The sequence below is a fragment of the Osmerus eperlanus genome, chromosome 4 (genome assembly GCF_963692335.1).
Source record: "Osmerus eperlanus chromosome 4, fOsmEpe2.1, whole genome shotgun sequence".
Taxonomy (NCBI): domain Eukaryota; kingdom Metazoa; phylum Chordata; class Actinopteri; order Osmeriformes; family Osmeridae; genus Osmerus; species Osmerus eperlanus.
Window position 1 is genome coordinate 22,164,155 of NC_085021.1, and position 16,707 is coordinate 22,180,861.

General features: G+C 48.4%; 1 protein-coding gene across 1 annotated transcript; it reads right to left on the bottom strand.

The window, feature by feature from the left end:
* Nucleotides 1–3,233: 3,233 nt before the first annotated feature.
* Nucleotides 3,234–14,287, bottom strand: LOC134019591 (scavenger receptor cysteine-rich type 1 protein M130-like). The gene is made up of 7 exons (XM_062460556.1): nt 13,892–14,287; nt 9,809–9,908; nt 5,424–5,729; nt 5,305–5,329; nt 3,788–3,957; nt 3,550–3,695; nt 3,234–3,239 (listed from the first exon to the last, which is right to left on the bottom strand). The coding sequence occupies exons 1-7, from the start codon at nt 14,285–14,287 to the stop codon at nt 3,234–3,236; spliced, it is 1,149 nt and encodes a 382-aa protein (XP_062316540.1).
* Between the last annotated feature and the right edge of the window lie 2,420 nt (nt 14,288–16,707).

A 16,707-nucleotide genomic window follows, 5' to 3' on the forward strand; every position in this document is an offset into this window, starting at 1 on the left:
AGCTCAGTGTTTTACCTCAGTGTGCCTACAACCCGGAGCCTTATTTTGGGACTGTCAGGGTGAACTGTGGGGCGTTCACGAGTCTGGCAGCATCATTGTTACTTTACACACACCCTCCTCTATACACACACACCTCTCCTCTGCACACACACACCTGCTATCCTCTACACACACACACACCTGCTATCCTCTACACACACGCACCTGCTATCCTCTACACACACGCACCTGCTATCCTCTACACACACGCACCTGCTATCCTCTACACACACGCACCTGCTATCCTCTACACACACGCACCTGCTATCCTCTACACACACGCACCTGCTATCCTCTACACACACCTCCTCTCTCCTACACACACACCTCTGCTAGCATTCTAGCAGTATCATCGTCGTCTACACACACCTCTCTGTTGTCTGTTCAAGCTTCTGAGTTCCCCTGCTGCTGGGAAGTGCAACCTGCTGTTCCACCCACGGTGAACTCTGCTACGCTCTGCTACACTGAACTCTGCTGAACCGTGCTCTAATCTGCCATACTGGAACCGCATTCTGGAATCACCCACCAGCATTCTGGAGCCGTGTTCTAGAACCTTGTACTGGAACTGTCCTTGCGTACTACGTGTTTACCCATGGAGGTGTGTCTGAGACCGTTCTCTGTGTCCACCTCAAGAGGCCCAAAATAAGCCCCTCCCCCTCAGCATGGAGGTGCGTGTCACTAGAACCTCATCAGCTTCCACTCAGATGAACATGATCATATCAGTGATCCAAACGTACTCAAATTATAACCTGCATCTAACTCGCCCTCTTTCCCTCCATCTCTCCCTCCTTTCTTACCCCTCTCTCCATCCTTCCTTCCTCCATCTCTCCCTCCTTCCTTACCCCTCTCTCCCTCCTTCCTTCCTCCATATCTCCCTCCTTCCTTACCCCTCTCTCCCTCCTTCCTTCCTCCATATCTCCCTCCTTCCTTACCCCTCTCTCCATCCCTTCCTTCCTCCAACTCTCCCTCCTTCCTTACCCCTCTCTCCCTCCTTCCTTCCTCCATATCTCCCTCCTTCCTTACCCCTCTCTCCATCCCTTCCTTCCTCCAACTCTCCCTCCTTCCTTACCCTTCTCTCCCTCCTTCCTTCCTCCATCTCTCCCTCCTTCCTTACCCCTCTCTCCCTCCCTGCTCTCTCATCAACATGGTGTTCCGATCACAAACTGTTTCTATTTTTCTTCGACTTCTGTTTCTCAAGTTTGATCCATTGTACATTGATTACATGCATTGTTTGTAGTATATAATTATTTTGGAGAAATCACAAAATAAAGGCTGTAAATAATGATATAAAGATCCTCCAAGGTGTCTTTTGTCTGTTTGTACACAGCCACGTCACAAATCAGAATTATTGTACATAACAATGGCAGTACAGTTAAACAAAACTTAGTTCAGCTCTGTGGCAGAGATGGCAAAAGTACACACATCCTTCACTCAAATAGAAGTCAGATCCTCGTGTTAAAAAAGACTGGTAAATGTTGAAGTGCTGACTAAGCTTTTTCACTCAAGTTAAAGAAGTATGGGCTGTGACACGTACCTAAGTAAAGTAAAGAGGAAAAGGGAGAACAGGGAATCCTAAAACAGAGTAGAGTACAGCAGGGTAGAGTATAGTAGAGTCCTCATTTAGTACTCAACCTTTCCAAAAATGAACACAATTAGAAATTATTTTTATTTGAAACCTTTTTTGAAACTTTATTTAAAAACGTTTTTACTTTCAAAATGTTGTTTTCACACACATAACAGAGTAGATTAAACATTAGACATTAGAGTACAGCAGAATATAGGTAAATCAATTCAAATTGAAGTACTAAAAATCAACAAGAAAAAACACTATTACTCCTATTACAGATACTAAGTTATTCAAGTAAACATCATTAATGAAGCAACCATGCTGAAACAAATATGTGCTATAGAAAAGTCACCTTTAACAGTTATTCCAGCTAATATAACAACAATAAAAGATAAAACACTGATTAACACTCGATGATGGATATAATGTTGGCAATATTAAAGTAATCCTGGTGGAACTGGTCCAAAGACCCAGATCTAGGATCAGACCAGCTTCTCCCAGTGCTGTCAGTCTCCATTGGCAGGGACTCCATGACTGACCTCAGATCAGCGTCTAGACAGCACTCTCCTCCTGCTCCATCCTCTGGGCTGCTCTCTCCTCTCCTGGCCCAGATTCAGCACTGGAATGCAGGGAGTCCAGCTGCATGCTCCCCCTCTCTACAGGATTCCTGGGGGTCTGAAGAGACACAACACAAGAGACTCAGGAAAAGGGGAAAACCCGGAGAAATGTGACATGAACAAACGACAGTACCTTAAAGTACAGATAGAGGGCAGTGTTGGACGTCAGCAGAGTCAGCAGCATCACCACCACTCTGATGATGAAAGCTGGCAGAGGATTGGCTGGAACAGAAACACAGCAAATGAAGAGAATGATCATCATCCGATCAGACTGTCAACCAAGGTAAAGACACATCCTGTAACTTCCATCTCCAGTATAAAGTGCTGCTACTTGTTTTTAGAGTGTGGAGATGAGCAGTGACCTAGGTGACTGCTACTGACACATTCTGGAGGTGTCTTCCTGCAGAACAGGACTCAAATTAGTCCTGTTAGGTTTCCTCAAGACCAGCCCCCACTAAGTTTCCAGAAATGTTTAAAGGCAGCCCCTTTGATGGACTTAAAAGTCGCAGGTTGTGCTTTTAAACTCCAGTCTCACTAACCTGCTACAGTGAGAGAGAGGAGCTCACTCTCAGAGGTGAAGTTATGAGAGAAAACGTAGACTTCATAAACACAGCTGTAGTTTCCTTGGTGGGCGTGGTCTGCAGCAGGAAAGAGGAAGTTGGCAGAGTGATTGACAGCTGTGAGGGTGTGTGTCAGGGTTGTGTTTGAGCCAGTGAAGGTGAGTTGGAAGGAGCCTCCTGGGTACTGTGGCTGGATGGAGCAGGTGATGGTGAAGCTGTGGTCCCTGAACACCTGCAGCCCCTGCTGCTGGTCCTGGGAGACCCCTAGCATGGAGGAAGACAGGGAGATTCTGGGCTGGAACAGGATATCTGCAAACAAAGGAGTAAAGAGACAAAGGAGTAAAGGGAGAACATTTCAAAAGCAGGACAAACACCTCTCTTTCAGCTGTGATAATCCCACCAGCATGGAACGATAAGCAATAACATCACGATACCGGATACTGTTCCTGATTACACCTGCAGAGGGCAGTAGTCTGTTGTAAACCTTTACTACATTTAGTCATTTTAGCAGACGCTCTTATCCAGAGCTGTGGCTATTAACAGCTGCTGTGACTGTGAATAAACCAATATTGTGTTTATTACCTGAGCAGATCACCTCCACGGTGGAGGCAGTGTAATACCCTCTCATCAGTGCTCCACACTCCCTCAGTGCAGACTCAGTCCCAACACAGTGAGATATAAACTCCACTCCAAATGTAGCACGTTGTTCACTACTAATTCTTCCTTTTGAAACAGCAAAGCCACAGTCCAGCTGTCTGCACACTACAGCTGCAGAACTTAGGTTCTTGTCCAGGGTCCGGTTCCAGTTCCAGTTCCAGTCTCTGGTCACTCTCCTCCACTGTCCCTGGTGTTTCATCTCCACTCTGCCAACACAGCGACCATCTCCTCCCTCCAACCTCACATCATCTGGCCCTGGAGAGACAGGAGACAGTCAGGTCCTCTGACTCTGTATCCTGACAAAATACTGCATTCATCTTGGAAAGACTAACTGCTTCTTCCAGTACCTGAGCAGGTGAGTCCAACAGCATTGCCAGGTGAGCAGGTGTTTCTAGCTGAGTCTGAGGTGTCACAGGCCAGGAGACGGGACTCATTGCCTCCACACTGGAACTCTTTATCCCAGAGTGGACCTTTCCCTTCTCCATAGAGCGCCCCCTGGAGGGCTGAAGGAGCCCCACAGCCAAGCTCCCGACAGACCACCTCTGCATCCAGCCTGTCAAAGTCAGCTTCACACACTGAGACCCACGACTGATCAGACCTCACCTCCACTCTGCCAGAGCACAGACCAGCTCCCTCCACAAGCCTCACAGATTCTGAAAGAAGAAATTTCATAAAGATGAACATGGATGCATGTGTTCTTGGGGTGTGCTCAATGTGGACTGTGTGATGGTGGAGGGTCTCCTGATAGGAGGAGGCATATGGGGGTGGACTCAACCATAGAAATATATAAACACTAGATGTCTTACGGCGGAGTCTAGAACGTCCGCACATGGCGGCCATCTTGCTACAGTCAACTCGCTCACCCATAACATTGTGTTGAATCTACATGTACCTTTTAAATGACCATAACTTGCGTGTGTCAACCGATTTTGAAACGGTTTGGTTTCTTATCAACGTCAGAGATGTCGGTATGCCACTGCATACTTCTATTCTATTTAAAAAAAAAAAACATAATTATTCATAAGTATGCAGTGGCATACATCTCTGACGTTGATAACAAACCAAACCGTTTCAAAATCGGTTGAAAATTGAGCAAGTTATGGTCATTTAAAAAGTACATGTAGCATCAACACAATGTTATGGGTGAGCGAGTTGACTGTAGCAAGATGGCCGCCATGTGCGGACATTCGACTCAATTGTCCGGCAACGCGGACGAGACATCTAGTGTTTATATATATCTATGGACTCAACTATTATGACATGTGCAGTTATCCTTTCAGACCCCCAATTTAAACACTGGATGTAATATATATTTAGCAGAACAAGTAACATTTTGGATCTTCTGAGAGAATATTTTAGTTTCCCTTGATCCATTTCAATATGCTTAAACCTAAGGATAATCACTTTAACAGATAGCAGCATTGTACTCAGTAAGACGAGAAAACCTTCATTAGCATTTCATAACAACGTAAAAAAGTATCTAATGTAGAGAACGGACAGCTACTGTGACAAGTTGAGACTCAGTAATGTGTGACTGCCAACATCATCAGCTGAATATAACAACATTATGTGTGTATTACCTGAGCAGGTCACCTCCACGATAGAGGCAGCGGATTGTACATACACTGCATCCACTGTTACACACTCCCTCAGTGCAGACTCAGACCCAACACAGTGAGATTTAAACGGCCATACAACATGTTCTTCAATATAACCAATTCTTCCTGTTGAAACAGCAGAGCCACAGTCCAGCTGTCTGCATACTACAGCTGCAGTTCTCAGGTCCCAGTGAGACCAGGTGTCCACTCCATTCCACCATCCCTTGTGTTTAATCTTCACTACACCAGCACAGCGACCATCTCCTCCCTCCAACCTCACATCATCTGGCCCTGGAGAGACAGGAGACAGTCAGGTCCTCTGAATCTCTGTATCCTGACAAAATACTGCATTCATCTTGAAAAGACAAACTGCTTCTTCCAGTACCTGAGCAGGTGAGTCCAACAGCATTGCCAGGTGAGCAGGTGTTTCTAGCTGAGTCTGAGGTGTCACAGTCCAGGAGACTGGACTCCGTGCCTCCACACTGGAACTCTTTATCCCAGAGTGGACCTTTCCCTTCTCCATAGAGCGCCCCCTGGAGGGCTGAAGGAGCCCCACAGCCAAGCTCCCGACAGACCACCTCTGCATCCAGCCTGTCAAAGTCAGCTTCACACACTGAGACCCACGACTGATCAGACCTCACCTCCACTCTGCCAGAGCACAGACCAGCTCCCTCCACAAGCCTCACAGACTCTGAAGGAAGACATGTCATAAAGATGAACATGGATGCAATCAGGGTTCTTGGGGGGTTCTTATGGTGGATGATGGTGATGGTGGTGGAGGGAGGGAGGGGGGTGGGGGGGCAGGGTCATGAAATAGTTGGAGACATTTGGGGGTTAGGGGGTGGAGACATTTGGGGGTGAGGGGGTGGAGACATTTGGGGGTGAGGGGGTGGAGACATTTGGGGGTGAGGGGGTGGAGACATTTGGGGGTGAGGGGGTGGAGACATTTGGGGGTGAGGGGGTGGAGACATTTGGGGGTGAGGGGGTGGAGACATTTGGGGGTGAGGGGGTGGAGACATTTGGGGGTGAGGGGGTGGAGACATTTGGGGGTGAGGGGGTGGAGACATTTGGGGGTGAGGGGGTGGAGACATTTGGGGGTGAGGGGGTGGAGACATTTGGGGGTGAGGGGGTGGAGACATTTGGGGGTGAGGGGGTGGAGACATTTGGGGGTGAGGGGGTGGAGACATTTGGGGGTGAGGGGGTGGAGACATTTGGGGGTGAGGGGGTGGAGACATTTGGGGGTGAGGGGGTGGAGACATTTGGGGGTGAGGGGGTGGAGACATTTGGGGGTGAGGGGGTGGAGACATTTGGGGGTGAGGGGGTGGAGACATTTGGGGGTGAGGGGGTGGAGACATTTGGGGGTGAGGGGGTGGAGACATTTGGGGGTGAGGGGGTGGAGACATTTGGGGGTGAGGGGGTGGAGACATTTGGGGGTGAGGGGGTGGAGACATTTGGGGGTGAGGGGGTGGAGACATTTGGGGGTGAGGGGGTGGAGACATTTGGGGGTGAGGGGGTGGAGACATTTGGGGGTGAGGGGGTGGAGACATTTGGGGGTGAGGGGGTGGAGACATTTGGGGGTGAGGGGGTGGAGACATTTGGGGGTGAGGGGGTGGAGACATTTGGGGGTGAGGGGGTGGAGACATTTGGGGGTGAGGGGGTGGAGACATTTGGGGGTTAGGGGGTGGAGACATTTGGGGGTGAGGGGGTGGAGACATTTGGGGGTGAGGGGGTGGAGACATTTGGGGGTGAGGGGGTGGAGACATTTGGGGGTGAGGGGGTGGAGACATTTGGGGGTTAGGGGGTGGAGACATTTGGGGGTGAGGGGGTGGAGACATTTGGGGGTGAGGGGGTGGAGACATTTGGGGGTGAGGGGGTGGAGACATTTGGGGGTGAGGGGGTGGAGACATTTGGGGGTGAGGGGGTGGAGACATTTGGGGGTGAGGGGGTGGAGACATTTGGGGGTGAGGGGGTGGAGACATTTGGGGGTGAGGGGGTGGAGACATTTGGGGGTGAGGGGGTGGAGACATTTGGGGGTGAGGGGGTGGAGACATTTGGGGGTGAGGGGGTGGAGACATTTGGGGGTTAGGGGGTGGAGACATTTGGGGGTGAGGGGGTGGAGACATTTGGGGGTGAGGGGGTACAAACTATTATGACATGTTCGGTTATCCTTCCAGTTCCTCCTGATTCAAATACTGGATGTAATTTAGCAGGACTAATAACATTGTGTATATTCCTAAGGGTTAGTGTCCCTTGATCCATTTCAATATTTCTTAACATGAAGTTAATCACGTGAACATATTCCAGCCTTGAAACTAGTCAGACTAGAAAACCTTAATATATTATTTAATAACAATATAAATAAATATGTTGTAAATTACTGACAGCTACTGTGACAGGTTGAGACTCAGTAATGTGTGACTGCCAACATCATCATCAATATAACAACATTGTGTGTGTATTACCTGAGCAGGTCACCTCCTGGGTTTGTAAGTCTTGACGCCCTGTCACCAATGTTCCACACTCCCACAGTGCAGACTCAGACCCATCACAGCGAGAGTTAAACCTGTGTGTGTTTTCACCACCTCTATTATGTATCGTTGTTGTTGAAACAGCAGAGCCACAGTCCAGCTGTCTGCATACTACAGCTGCAGTTCTCAAGTCCCAGTGAGACCAGGCGTCCACTCCCTTCCACCTTCCCTTGTGTTTCATCATCACTACACCAGCACAGCGACCATCTCCTCCCTCCAACCTCACATCAGAACCTGGAGAGAGACAGGAGACAGTCAGGTCCTCTGACTCTCTGTCCAGTCCTGTCCAGAAACAACCCCTGACCTTTAACCCCAAACCTAACATAGTTGTGTTTCCTTAGACTGACACACAGACACTAGACTAGGTCATGTACTTTCATAATTCAAAACAGTAGTGTCTTTAACAGCATGTTAGTTGCCATGGTAGCATGTTCTACCAACCTGGAGGTTCATCAGTGAGTTCATCCTGGAGACCTGAGGAGACAATGTAGAACAGAACCTCAACATGACTTTATATCATTACACCAGCACTGTTTATACTAACATACAGTACTGTATGTCTACACCATCACTGTGTATACTAACATACAGTACTGTATGTCTGCACCAGCACTGTGTATACTAACATACAGTACTGTATGTCTACACCAGCACTGTGTATACTAACATACAGTACTGTATGTCTACACCAGCACTGTGTGTACTAACATACAGTACTGTATGTCTACACCAGCACTGTGTGTACTAACATACAGTACTGTATGTCTACACCAGTGCAAGACAGCTCTGTTACCACAACGTCCATAGGTATAGTTTGGCCAGACGTCCAATCAACATTCCTTCAATAAACGATTGTTTGTGTAAACACGCACTGTTATATCATAAATTATAGTTATATACATACTGTATACTTCTAATCTAAAAATAGTATTATACATTGCATTACATTTACATTTAGTCATTTACATTTACATTACATTTAGTCATACATAAAATGCATAATTAAATACATGAATACACAATCTGTTCACTTTGTCTTATTAGGATCTACTAACTTATCAAATGTGAGGTCAACCAATAGTTTGAACAATATTACTCATTGGATGGATTACAAATTATTTAGTAAAGGATCTTTCAGATCCTATTCATATTTCCTCCATAATGCCCAGTATTTTTGGTCACACACACACACACACCCCTCCTGGTTGTAGAGAACCTGTTAGCTGGTTAGCTGGTAGCTGTGTGCTGCCTGGAACAGCCCCTGTAGCTAATGCTGTCCTGTGTTCAGTCTGTGAATGTGTGTGGTAGTGTGTGTTCAGTCTATGTGAGTGCCTGTGGTAGTGTGTGTGGTATTGTGCGTGGTAGTGTGCATGCCGGTGTGCGTGAGTGTGTACCTGTGTGTGAGGGTTAGTGTGTGAGGGTTAGTGTGAGTGAGGGTTAACAAAATTTCAAACAGACATACCGAAATGGGGATCCCATTTTCGGGGATAAAAACTACTCCACCCCGCTGCCCCCTAGTCTAACTTGAATAACAAAACCGTCCCCAGCAAAATCCCACTTTCGGGCGAATAACCGTGAATTTGACAACCTCTCCACATTCATAAAGTCAAACACACTTTCACAGGTGCCCTGGGTAGTTTTCATTTTTCCTCCTCTAGTGAGTTTTTCTGGTTTTTTTCCCTTGTCTTCCTTGAGGGTTTAGGTTGGTTGAGGGGCAGTTCTGTGGGTGTATGTGAAGCCCTCTGTGACATTGCTTGTAAAAAGGGCTATACAAATACATTTTGGTTTAATTTGATTAGTTTGTGTGTGTGTGTATAAGAGTGAGTGCCCATTGTAGTCTTTGAGTGTGTGTGTATGTGAAGGTTAGTGTGTGAGTGCAATATAGTGTGTTTCAGTGAGAGTGGGTGTGAGAGAGTATATTTGTGTTTATGTATATTTATTTATTAACAACAGCTATGTTTAATATGCTGATTTCCTTCCTTTTAAAAACACGTAACATTCTTGTTTCTAAAATACATTAACGTGGGTCTATACCAGTATAGGACAGTACTATATACACTAATACAGGTATGTACCAGTATAGGACAGTACTATAGTACATACACTAATACCGGTCTATACCAGTATAAGACAGTACCATATACATTAATACAGTTACTATATACCAGTATAGGACAGTATTAAATATAGTAATCCATGTCTGTACTGTATCCTACACTGTACAGATACAACAGAGCCCTACCTGTGCTCCAGAACATGACCACCAGCATCAGGACAGGAACCATCTCTCTCTCAGACTGGGTCTCCACTGGGCTGTAGAAGACTTCTGACTGGGGAGTGGACTGAGGGCCGAGGATGGAAACTGCAGCTTCTATAATCCATATCTCTTCTATTTCCTGTGATGCATTTCCTCAATTCTTCCAGCTAATCGGCCATCATTGATTTAGTTCTCATAAGCAAGCTGTCACTAGGGTCCCCTATCTCTGGAACAATCTACCAACCCATGTTGGAGAGTCAGACAGTATTAATATTGAAGTCTAAAGATGTGTTTATGAAGTGTGTACCATAGGCAGACAACCTGTTTTGGCCTGTTGTCTCCATGTGTGCGTCACTGTCCACAGACAGTGCTGTTGAGTTACTGTAGACCTTCAGTTCAATATTATGTATTTAAATCAATTTTTCTGTGACATATTCAAATATTTTGTATAGTTTTATCTCAAATGTGGAACTTTTTAAAACTTTTTTTTAAATCTTTAATGAAAGTACACTGAGCAGGATGATCCCCTGACGAGCCTCCACTGCTGTGTGTGAGAGTGTGTGTGTGTGAGAGTGTGTGAGAGTGTGTGTGTGTGTGAGAGTGTGTGTGTGTGTGTGTGTGTGTGTGTGAGAGAGAGTGTTTGTGAGTGTGATAGTATGTTTTACTGAGTGAGGGTCTGAGAGAGTATGTTTGAGTATGTCACTGAGTGTGTGTGTGTGTAAGTATATAAGAGAGAGAGTCTCCCTTTCACCTTCTCACTCCCTCTCTCTCTTTCTCTCTCCCTAAGGTAAGTGTTGATTGTTTGATTTTGTTATTATGTATCTAAGGGGTTGTGTCTGTGTGTGTGTCTAGATGTGTGTCAATACATATGTGTTGTGGAGGTGTCAGTAATATCTATGTGTGTGTGTGTCTCTCTGTTTTTTTCCAAGTAGAAGGTGTGTCTATACATGCATGTGCCCGTAGCTGTGTGAATGGGCCTGGAGGCGTATATAGATGTGTTAGAGAGTTACGTGTGTATGTGAGGGATTATGTGTGTGTGTCCATGTGTGTGTGTCTACGTGCATGTATAAATGTGCAAGTGTGTGTGGAGATGTGTATTGGACTATGTGAATGAGTTATGTGTGAAGTGTGTGTGTGTGAAAGTGTCTGTGTGTGTATCTATTGCGTGGGTATCTAAGTAGGTTGGTGTATATCTCCGTGTGTGGAGAATATATGTACATGTGCGGAGAAGGTTGTTTGTGGATATGTGTGTGTGGCTGGAGGCTTCCGCTTTAACAGACCAGGCTGTTATCCGGCAACATGTGACCTCCTGCTTCTCTGGGTGATGAGATGCAGTGAGTTTGCAGGGTGCTGTAGCTCTCTGGGTGATGAGATGCAGGGAGTTTGCAGGGTGCTGTAGCTCTCTGGGTGATGAGATGCAGGGAGTTTGCAGGGTGCTGTAGCTCTCTGGGTGATGAGATGCAGGGAGTTTGCAGGGTGCTGTAGCTCTCTGGGTGATGAGATGAAGGGAGTTTGCAGGGTGCTGTAGCTCTCTGGGTGATGAGATGAAGGGAGTTTGCAGGGTGCTGTAGCTCTCTGGGTGATGAGATGCAGGGAGTTTGCAGGGTGCTGTAGCTCTCTGGGTGATGAGATGCAGGGAGTTTGCAGGGTGCTGTAGCTCTCTGGGTGATGAGATGCAGGGAGTTTGCAGGGTGCTGTAGCTCTCTGGGTGATGAGATGCAGGGAGTTTGCAGGGTGCTGTAGCTCTCTGGGTGATGAGATGCAGGGAGTTTGCAGGGTGCTGTAGCTCTCTGGGTGATGAGATGCAGGGAGTTTGCAGGGTGCTGTAGCTCTCTGGGTGATGAGATGCAGGGAGTTTGCAGGGTGCTGTAGCTCTCTGGGTGATGAGATGCAGGGAGTTTGCAGGGTGCTGTAGCTCTCTGGGTGATGAGATGCAGGGAGTTTGCAGGGTGCTGTAGCTCTCTGGGTGATGAGATGCAGGGAGTTTGCAGGGTGCTGTAGCTCTCTGGGTGATGAGATGAAGGGAGTTTGCAGGGTGCTGTAGCTCTCTGGGTGATGAGATGCAGTGAGTTTGCAGGGTGCTGTAGCTCTCTGGGTGATGAGATGCAGGGAGTTTGCAGGGTGCTGTAGCTCTCTGGGTGATGAGATGCAGTGAGTTTGCAGGGTGCTGTAGCTCTCTGGGTGATGAGATGCAGGGAGTTTGCAGGGTGCTGTAGCTCTCTGGGTGATGAGATGCAGGGAGTTTGCAGGGTGCTGTAGCTCTCTGGGTGATGAGATGCAGGGAGTTTGCAGGGTGCTGTAGCTCTCTGGGTGATGAGATGAAGGGAGTTTGCAGGGTGCTGTAGCTCTCTGGGTGATGAGATGAAGGGAGTTTGCAGGGTGCTGTAGCTCTCTGGGTGATGAGATGCAGGGAGTTTGCAGGGTGCTGTAGCTCTCTGGGTGATGAGATGCAGGGAGTTTGCAGGGTGCTGTAGCTCTCTGGGTGATGAGATGCAGGGAGTTTGCAGGGTGCTGTAGCTCTCTGGGTGATGAGATGCAGGGAGTTTGCAGGGTGCTGTAGCTCTCTGGGTGATGAGATGCAGGGAGTTTGCAGGGTGCTGTAGCTCTCTGGGTGATGAGATGCAGGGAGTTTGCAGGGTGCTGTAGCTCTCTGGGTGATGAGATGCAGGGAGTTTGCAGGGTGCTGTAGCTCTCTGGGTGATGAGATGCAGGGAGTTTGCAGGGTGCTGTAGCTCTCTGGGTGATGAGATGCAGGGAGTTTGCAGGGTGCTGTAGCTCTCTGGGTGATGAGATGCAGGGAGTTTGCAGGGTGCTGTAGCTCTCTGGGTGATGAGATGAAGGGAGTTTGCAGGGTGCTGTAGCTCTCTGGGTGATGAGATGCAGTGAGTTTGCAGGGTGCTGTAGCTCTCTGGGTGATGAGATGCAGGGAGTTTGCAGGGTGCTGTAGCTCTCTGGGTGATGAGATGCAGTGAGTTTGCAGGGTGCTGTAGCTCTCTGGGTGATGAGATGCAGGGAGTTTGCAGGGTGCTGTAGCTCTCTGGGTGATGAGATGCAGGGAGTTTGCAGGGTGCTGTAGCTCTCTGGGTGATGAGATGCAGGGAGTTTGCAGGGTGCTGTAGCTCTCTGGGTGATGAGATGCAGGGAGTTTGCAGGGTGCTGTAGCTCTCTGGGTGATGAGATGCAGGGAGTTTGCAGGGTGCTGTAGCTCTCTGGCTCCCTCTGCAGCAGGACACAGGAAGTATCACCCAAAGGATCTTTTAAATAATTGTAATAACAGTCACTATAAAATATTAATCAACAACTTATCTGATTTTGTTAATTCTATTATGCATTTTTATTGAAAATAAATCGCAGTTCAGTCAGGGCGTAGTTGTGTCAACTGCTGTTTCCTTGTCAGGTATCTTATCGTTTCTGACTGACATCCTCGTGTTTGTTGCAGTGATGCTCCTGTGCTCATTCCTGACAGGTGAACCAGACGTACAGGTGAGACTGCTTTAATTAAAGTAACTAAACACCAACAACTGTTTTGTAAGATAAACCCAAATGATTACAACTCAAGCATGGCTAAACTCATCAGTCATTGTCTTGGTTCTAACAAATGTTTGCAACAGTATTATTTTTTTAATAATTTGATGGTAGATCCTGTACTCATTTTCAATTTCAACTTTATTTTAGTTCCCACATTTTAACTGAAAATTGTAAATTTGTAAATATCCATCCATAAATAGTACAGTATCAATAATAGTAACTTTGGAAAAGTTTTTATTCTATTTGTGTCACTCAGCTGACACTGTTCAGAGAGACACACCTTGTATAATAACATTTAGATTGGTGTTCATGATATCTTCATTAAAAGGATGATCTGTTAAGATTAGCAGCAAATCCACATTTACATTTTAGTTCCTTGGCTTGTGCCATTTCAGTTCCCAAAGTCTTCCTCTCTTCACGTACAAACTGGAACGGTACGCAAGGGTAAACCGTGTGTTCAGTCCCAGCGCAGCAGGCGCAAACACACGTCTGGTCCTCTCTACAGAACAGCTCAAGGGGCATCTTGTCTGTCCTACACACTCTGTCCTCCAGGTTCTCCTCAGGGTGCATCATCTGGTGCTCCCTACACATCCTGTCCTCCAGGTTCTCCTCAGGGTCGACCAGCTGGTGTCTCTTCAGACCTGCGACTCTCTGGTGAGGCTCCAGGTGGGTCTCACAGTAGGACGTCTGACACTCCAGGCAGGACTTCAGGGCCTTGAGCTTGGCCTTGGTGCAGACATCACAGGACACCTCTCCTGGCCTGGCAGGGTGGTGGTTCCTGCTGCCTTCGGCTGTAGCTGACCTCCTGAACTGATCCACCATCTCAGAGATAAACGTGTTCACTTTCAGCTCAGGTTTTATGGAGAACCTGTTCTTACACAGCGGGCACTGGCAAGGGTTAGTTGTGTCACCCCAGTATTCTCCGATGCAGGCCATGCAATAATTGTGTCCACATGGGATGCTTACTGGCTGGGTGAAGACATCCAGACAGATAGAACACAGGAACTGATCTTCTGACAGAAAGAGAGGGGTGGCATGTATTTATTTTTAAACATGTGATCTTCGATGTTTAGTGACTCAACACCCCCCAACCCCCACACACCCACCCACACTCACACCCACACACCCTCCTCCCCCAAAGTTGCATCACCGTGGTGATTGGACAAGTCATTGCGTGAGGAGTTTCAGCAGCTGTTAACAGTCTTCCCTCTGTAAGATAAGAGACTTAGAGAACACAGGCTGTGTGTCAGTGTGACAGGTTAGTGTTCAGTGTGACAAGTAATCTTACACCGAAAACAACACTGGAGAGATGCTCTCTCTCTCTCTCTCTCTCTCTCTCTCTCTCTCTCTCTCTCTCTCTCTCTCTCTCTCTCTCTCTCTCTCTCTCTCTCTTCTCCTCTCTCTCTCTCTCTCTCTCTCTCTCTCTGTGTCTCTGCGTCTCTGTCTCTCTCTGTCTCTCCTGAGTCTCTGTCTCTCTCTCTCTCTCTCTCTCCTCTCTTCTCTCTCTCTCTCTCTCTCTCTCTCTCTCTCTCTCTCTCTCTGTGTCTCTGTCTCTCTCTGTCTCTCTGAGTCTCTGTCTCTCTCTCTCTCATCTCTCTCTCTCTCTCTCTCTGAGTCTGAGTCTCGGAATCTCTGTCTCTCTCTCTCTCTCTGTCTGTGTCTCTGTCTCTCTCTCTCTCCCTCTCACTATGTAGATATATCCAAATGCCACTCTTTCCCCTCCCTCTCTCTGCCTTTTGGCGAGGATAAGGAAGAGGATGGTTAGTGAATGTCTAGCCTCTGATGAGTATCATCCAAACATCCTTAGTCCAATTTGCTCCATATGACCTTCTGAACATGTGACCTCCTGGACCATGTGACCTCCTGGACCATGTGACCTCATGGACAGAGACCTTCTGCAGTGGAAGTATTGCTTCAATAATGTTCCTTCATAACCAGTTCGCCATGATCAGTCAGAGGTCCAGGCCCCCCCTTCTCCTCCTCCCTCCTCCCCTCATTACCCAACCCCAGCCCCTCCCCTCTCCAGAACCTGAGAGGCCTGTGGAACACTGGGTAGTTCTAGAACCTGAGAGATGACAGACTCACCCTACATAACTGGAGGGAGGAAGGAAGGGAGAGGGGGGAGGAAGAGAGAGGGGGGAGAGAGGGAGAGAGAGGAAGAGAGAGAAGGGGAGGAGGAAGGAACTGCCTGTAACTGCCCCCCCCCCTGCCCCCCCCCCCCCCCCCCCCGGACAGCGTGTCTTGGTTCACCCATCTGTGGAAGTTTAGTTTGGCAGGCCAGACAAGGGAGGTTCCTCTTGGGCTTTGAGATTTGGGGGGAGGGGGAAATTCTGCGGGGAGGAAACTGGGTGAGGAGGGGGGAAAAGGAGAGAGAAGGGGGCTAGGTCAGTGAGGGGGGAGAACAGAGAACGAGGGGGAGAGTTGAGAGGAACAGAGAGAGAGAGGAGGGGGGGAAGTGGGTCTGTGGTTGTGGTTGGTGTTCTGGGGGAATGAGGGAGGCTGATGTAGAGCATTAAGACCTGTGGTATTACTGCTGACGCACATGGAGACAGGGAGAGAGGGGAGGGGAGGGAGACAGGGAGGGAGGGAGGGGAGAGGTGGAGGGAGGGAGACAGGGAGAGAGGGGAGGGGAGGGAGACAGGGAGGGAGGAGGGGAGGGAGAGGTGGAGACAGGGAGGGAGGGAGAGAGGGGAGGGGGAGGGAGGGGAGGGAGGGAGGGAGGGGAGGGAGGGGTGGAGGGAGGGATACAGGGAGAGAGGGGAGGGAGGGAGGGAGACAGGGAGAGAGGGGAGGGGAGGGGAGGGAGGGAGGGAGACAGGGAGGGAGGGAGGGAGGGAGACAGGGAGGGAGGGAGGGAGGGAGGGAGAGGGAAGGGAGGGAGGTTGGAGAGAGATAAAGAAAGAGGGATGGGAGAGAGAGGGAGGGAGGAGAGAGAGAAAGAAAAGAGGGATGGAGAGAGAGGGAGGGAGGAGAGAGAGAAAGAAAGAGGGATGGGAGAGAGAGGGAGGAGGAGAGAGAGAAAGGTAAGAAGTGATGGAATCTCTGTCTGGAAGTTCTAACCCAGAGGAAAGGTCATGAAGCCACAGACACCAAATATGCTTATTACACTAGAACACAGAACACACTAGAATATATTAAAGTCCACTAGAGTAAAGTAGAGTCCACACACACACGAGGGCACACACACCTTCCTCCACGAGGAAAGAGGGGTGTGTCGGTTTCCCCCCTATGGGTGTCCCCCCTGTCCCCCCCTCCCCCACCCTGCTGTCCCTCTGTGTGACTGAGCATGTCTGGGAGTGTGTCTGCAGAGTGGCTGTTGCTACTCTAGGGACAGTGTTTGGGTTTGCTTCTATGGT

Excerpts from the sequence above, each read along its gene's own strand:
- LOC134019591 (XM_062460556.1), bottom strand. The coding sequence starts at position 14,287 with ATGGCCTGCATCGGAGAATACTGGGGTGACACAACTAACCCTTGCCAG. Across the intron at positions 5,330-5,423 it reads TGTTGGACTCACCTGCTCAG|GGCCAGATGATGTGAGGTTG; the intron begins GTACTGGAAGAA and ends CTGTCTCTCCAG. Across the intron at positions 3,958-5,304 it reads GATGATGTGAGGTTGGAGGG|TGGGGCTCCTTCAGCCCTCC; the intron begins AGGAGATGGTCG and ends GGAGCTTGGCTG.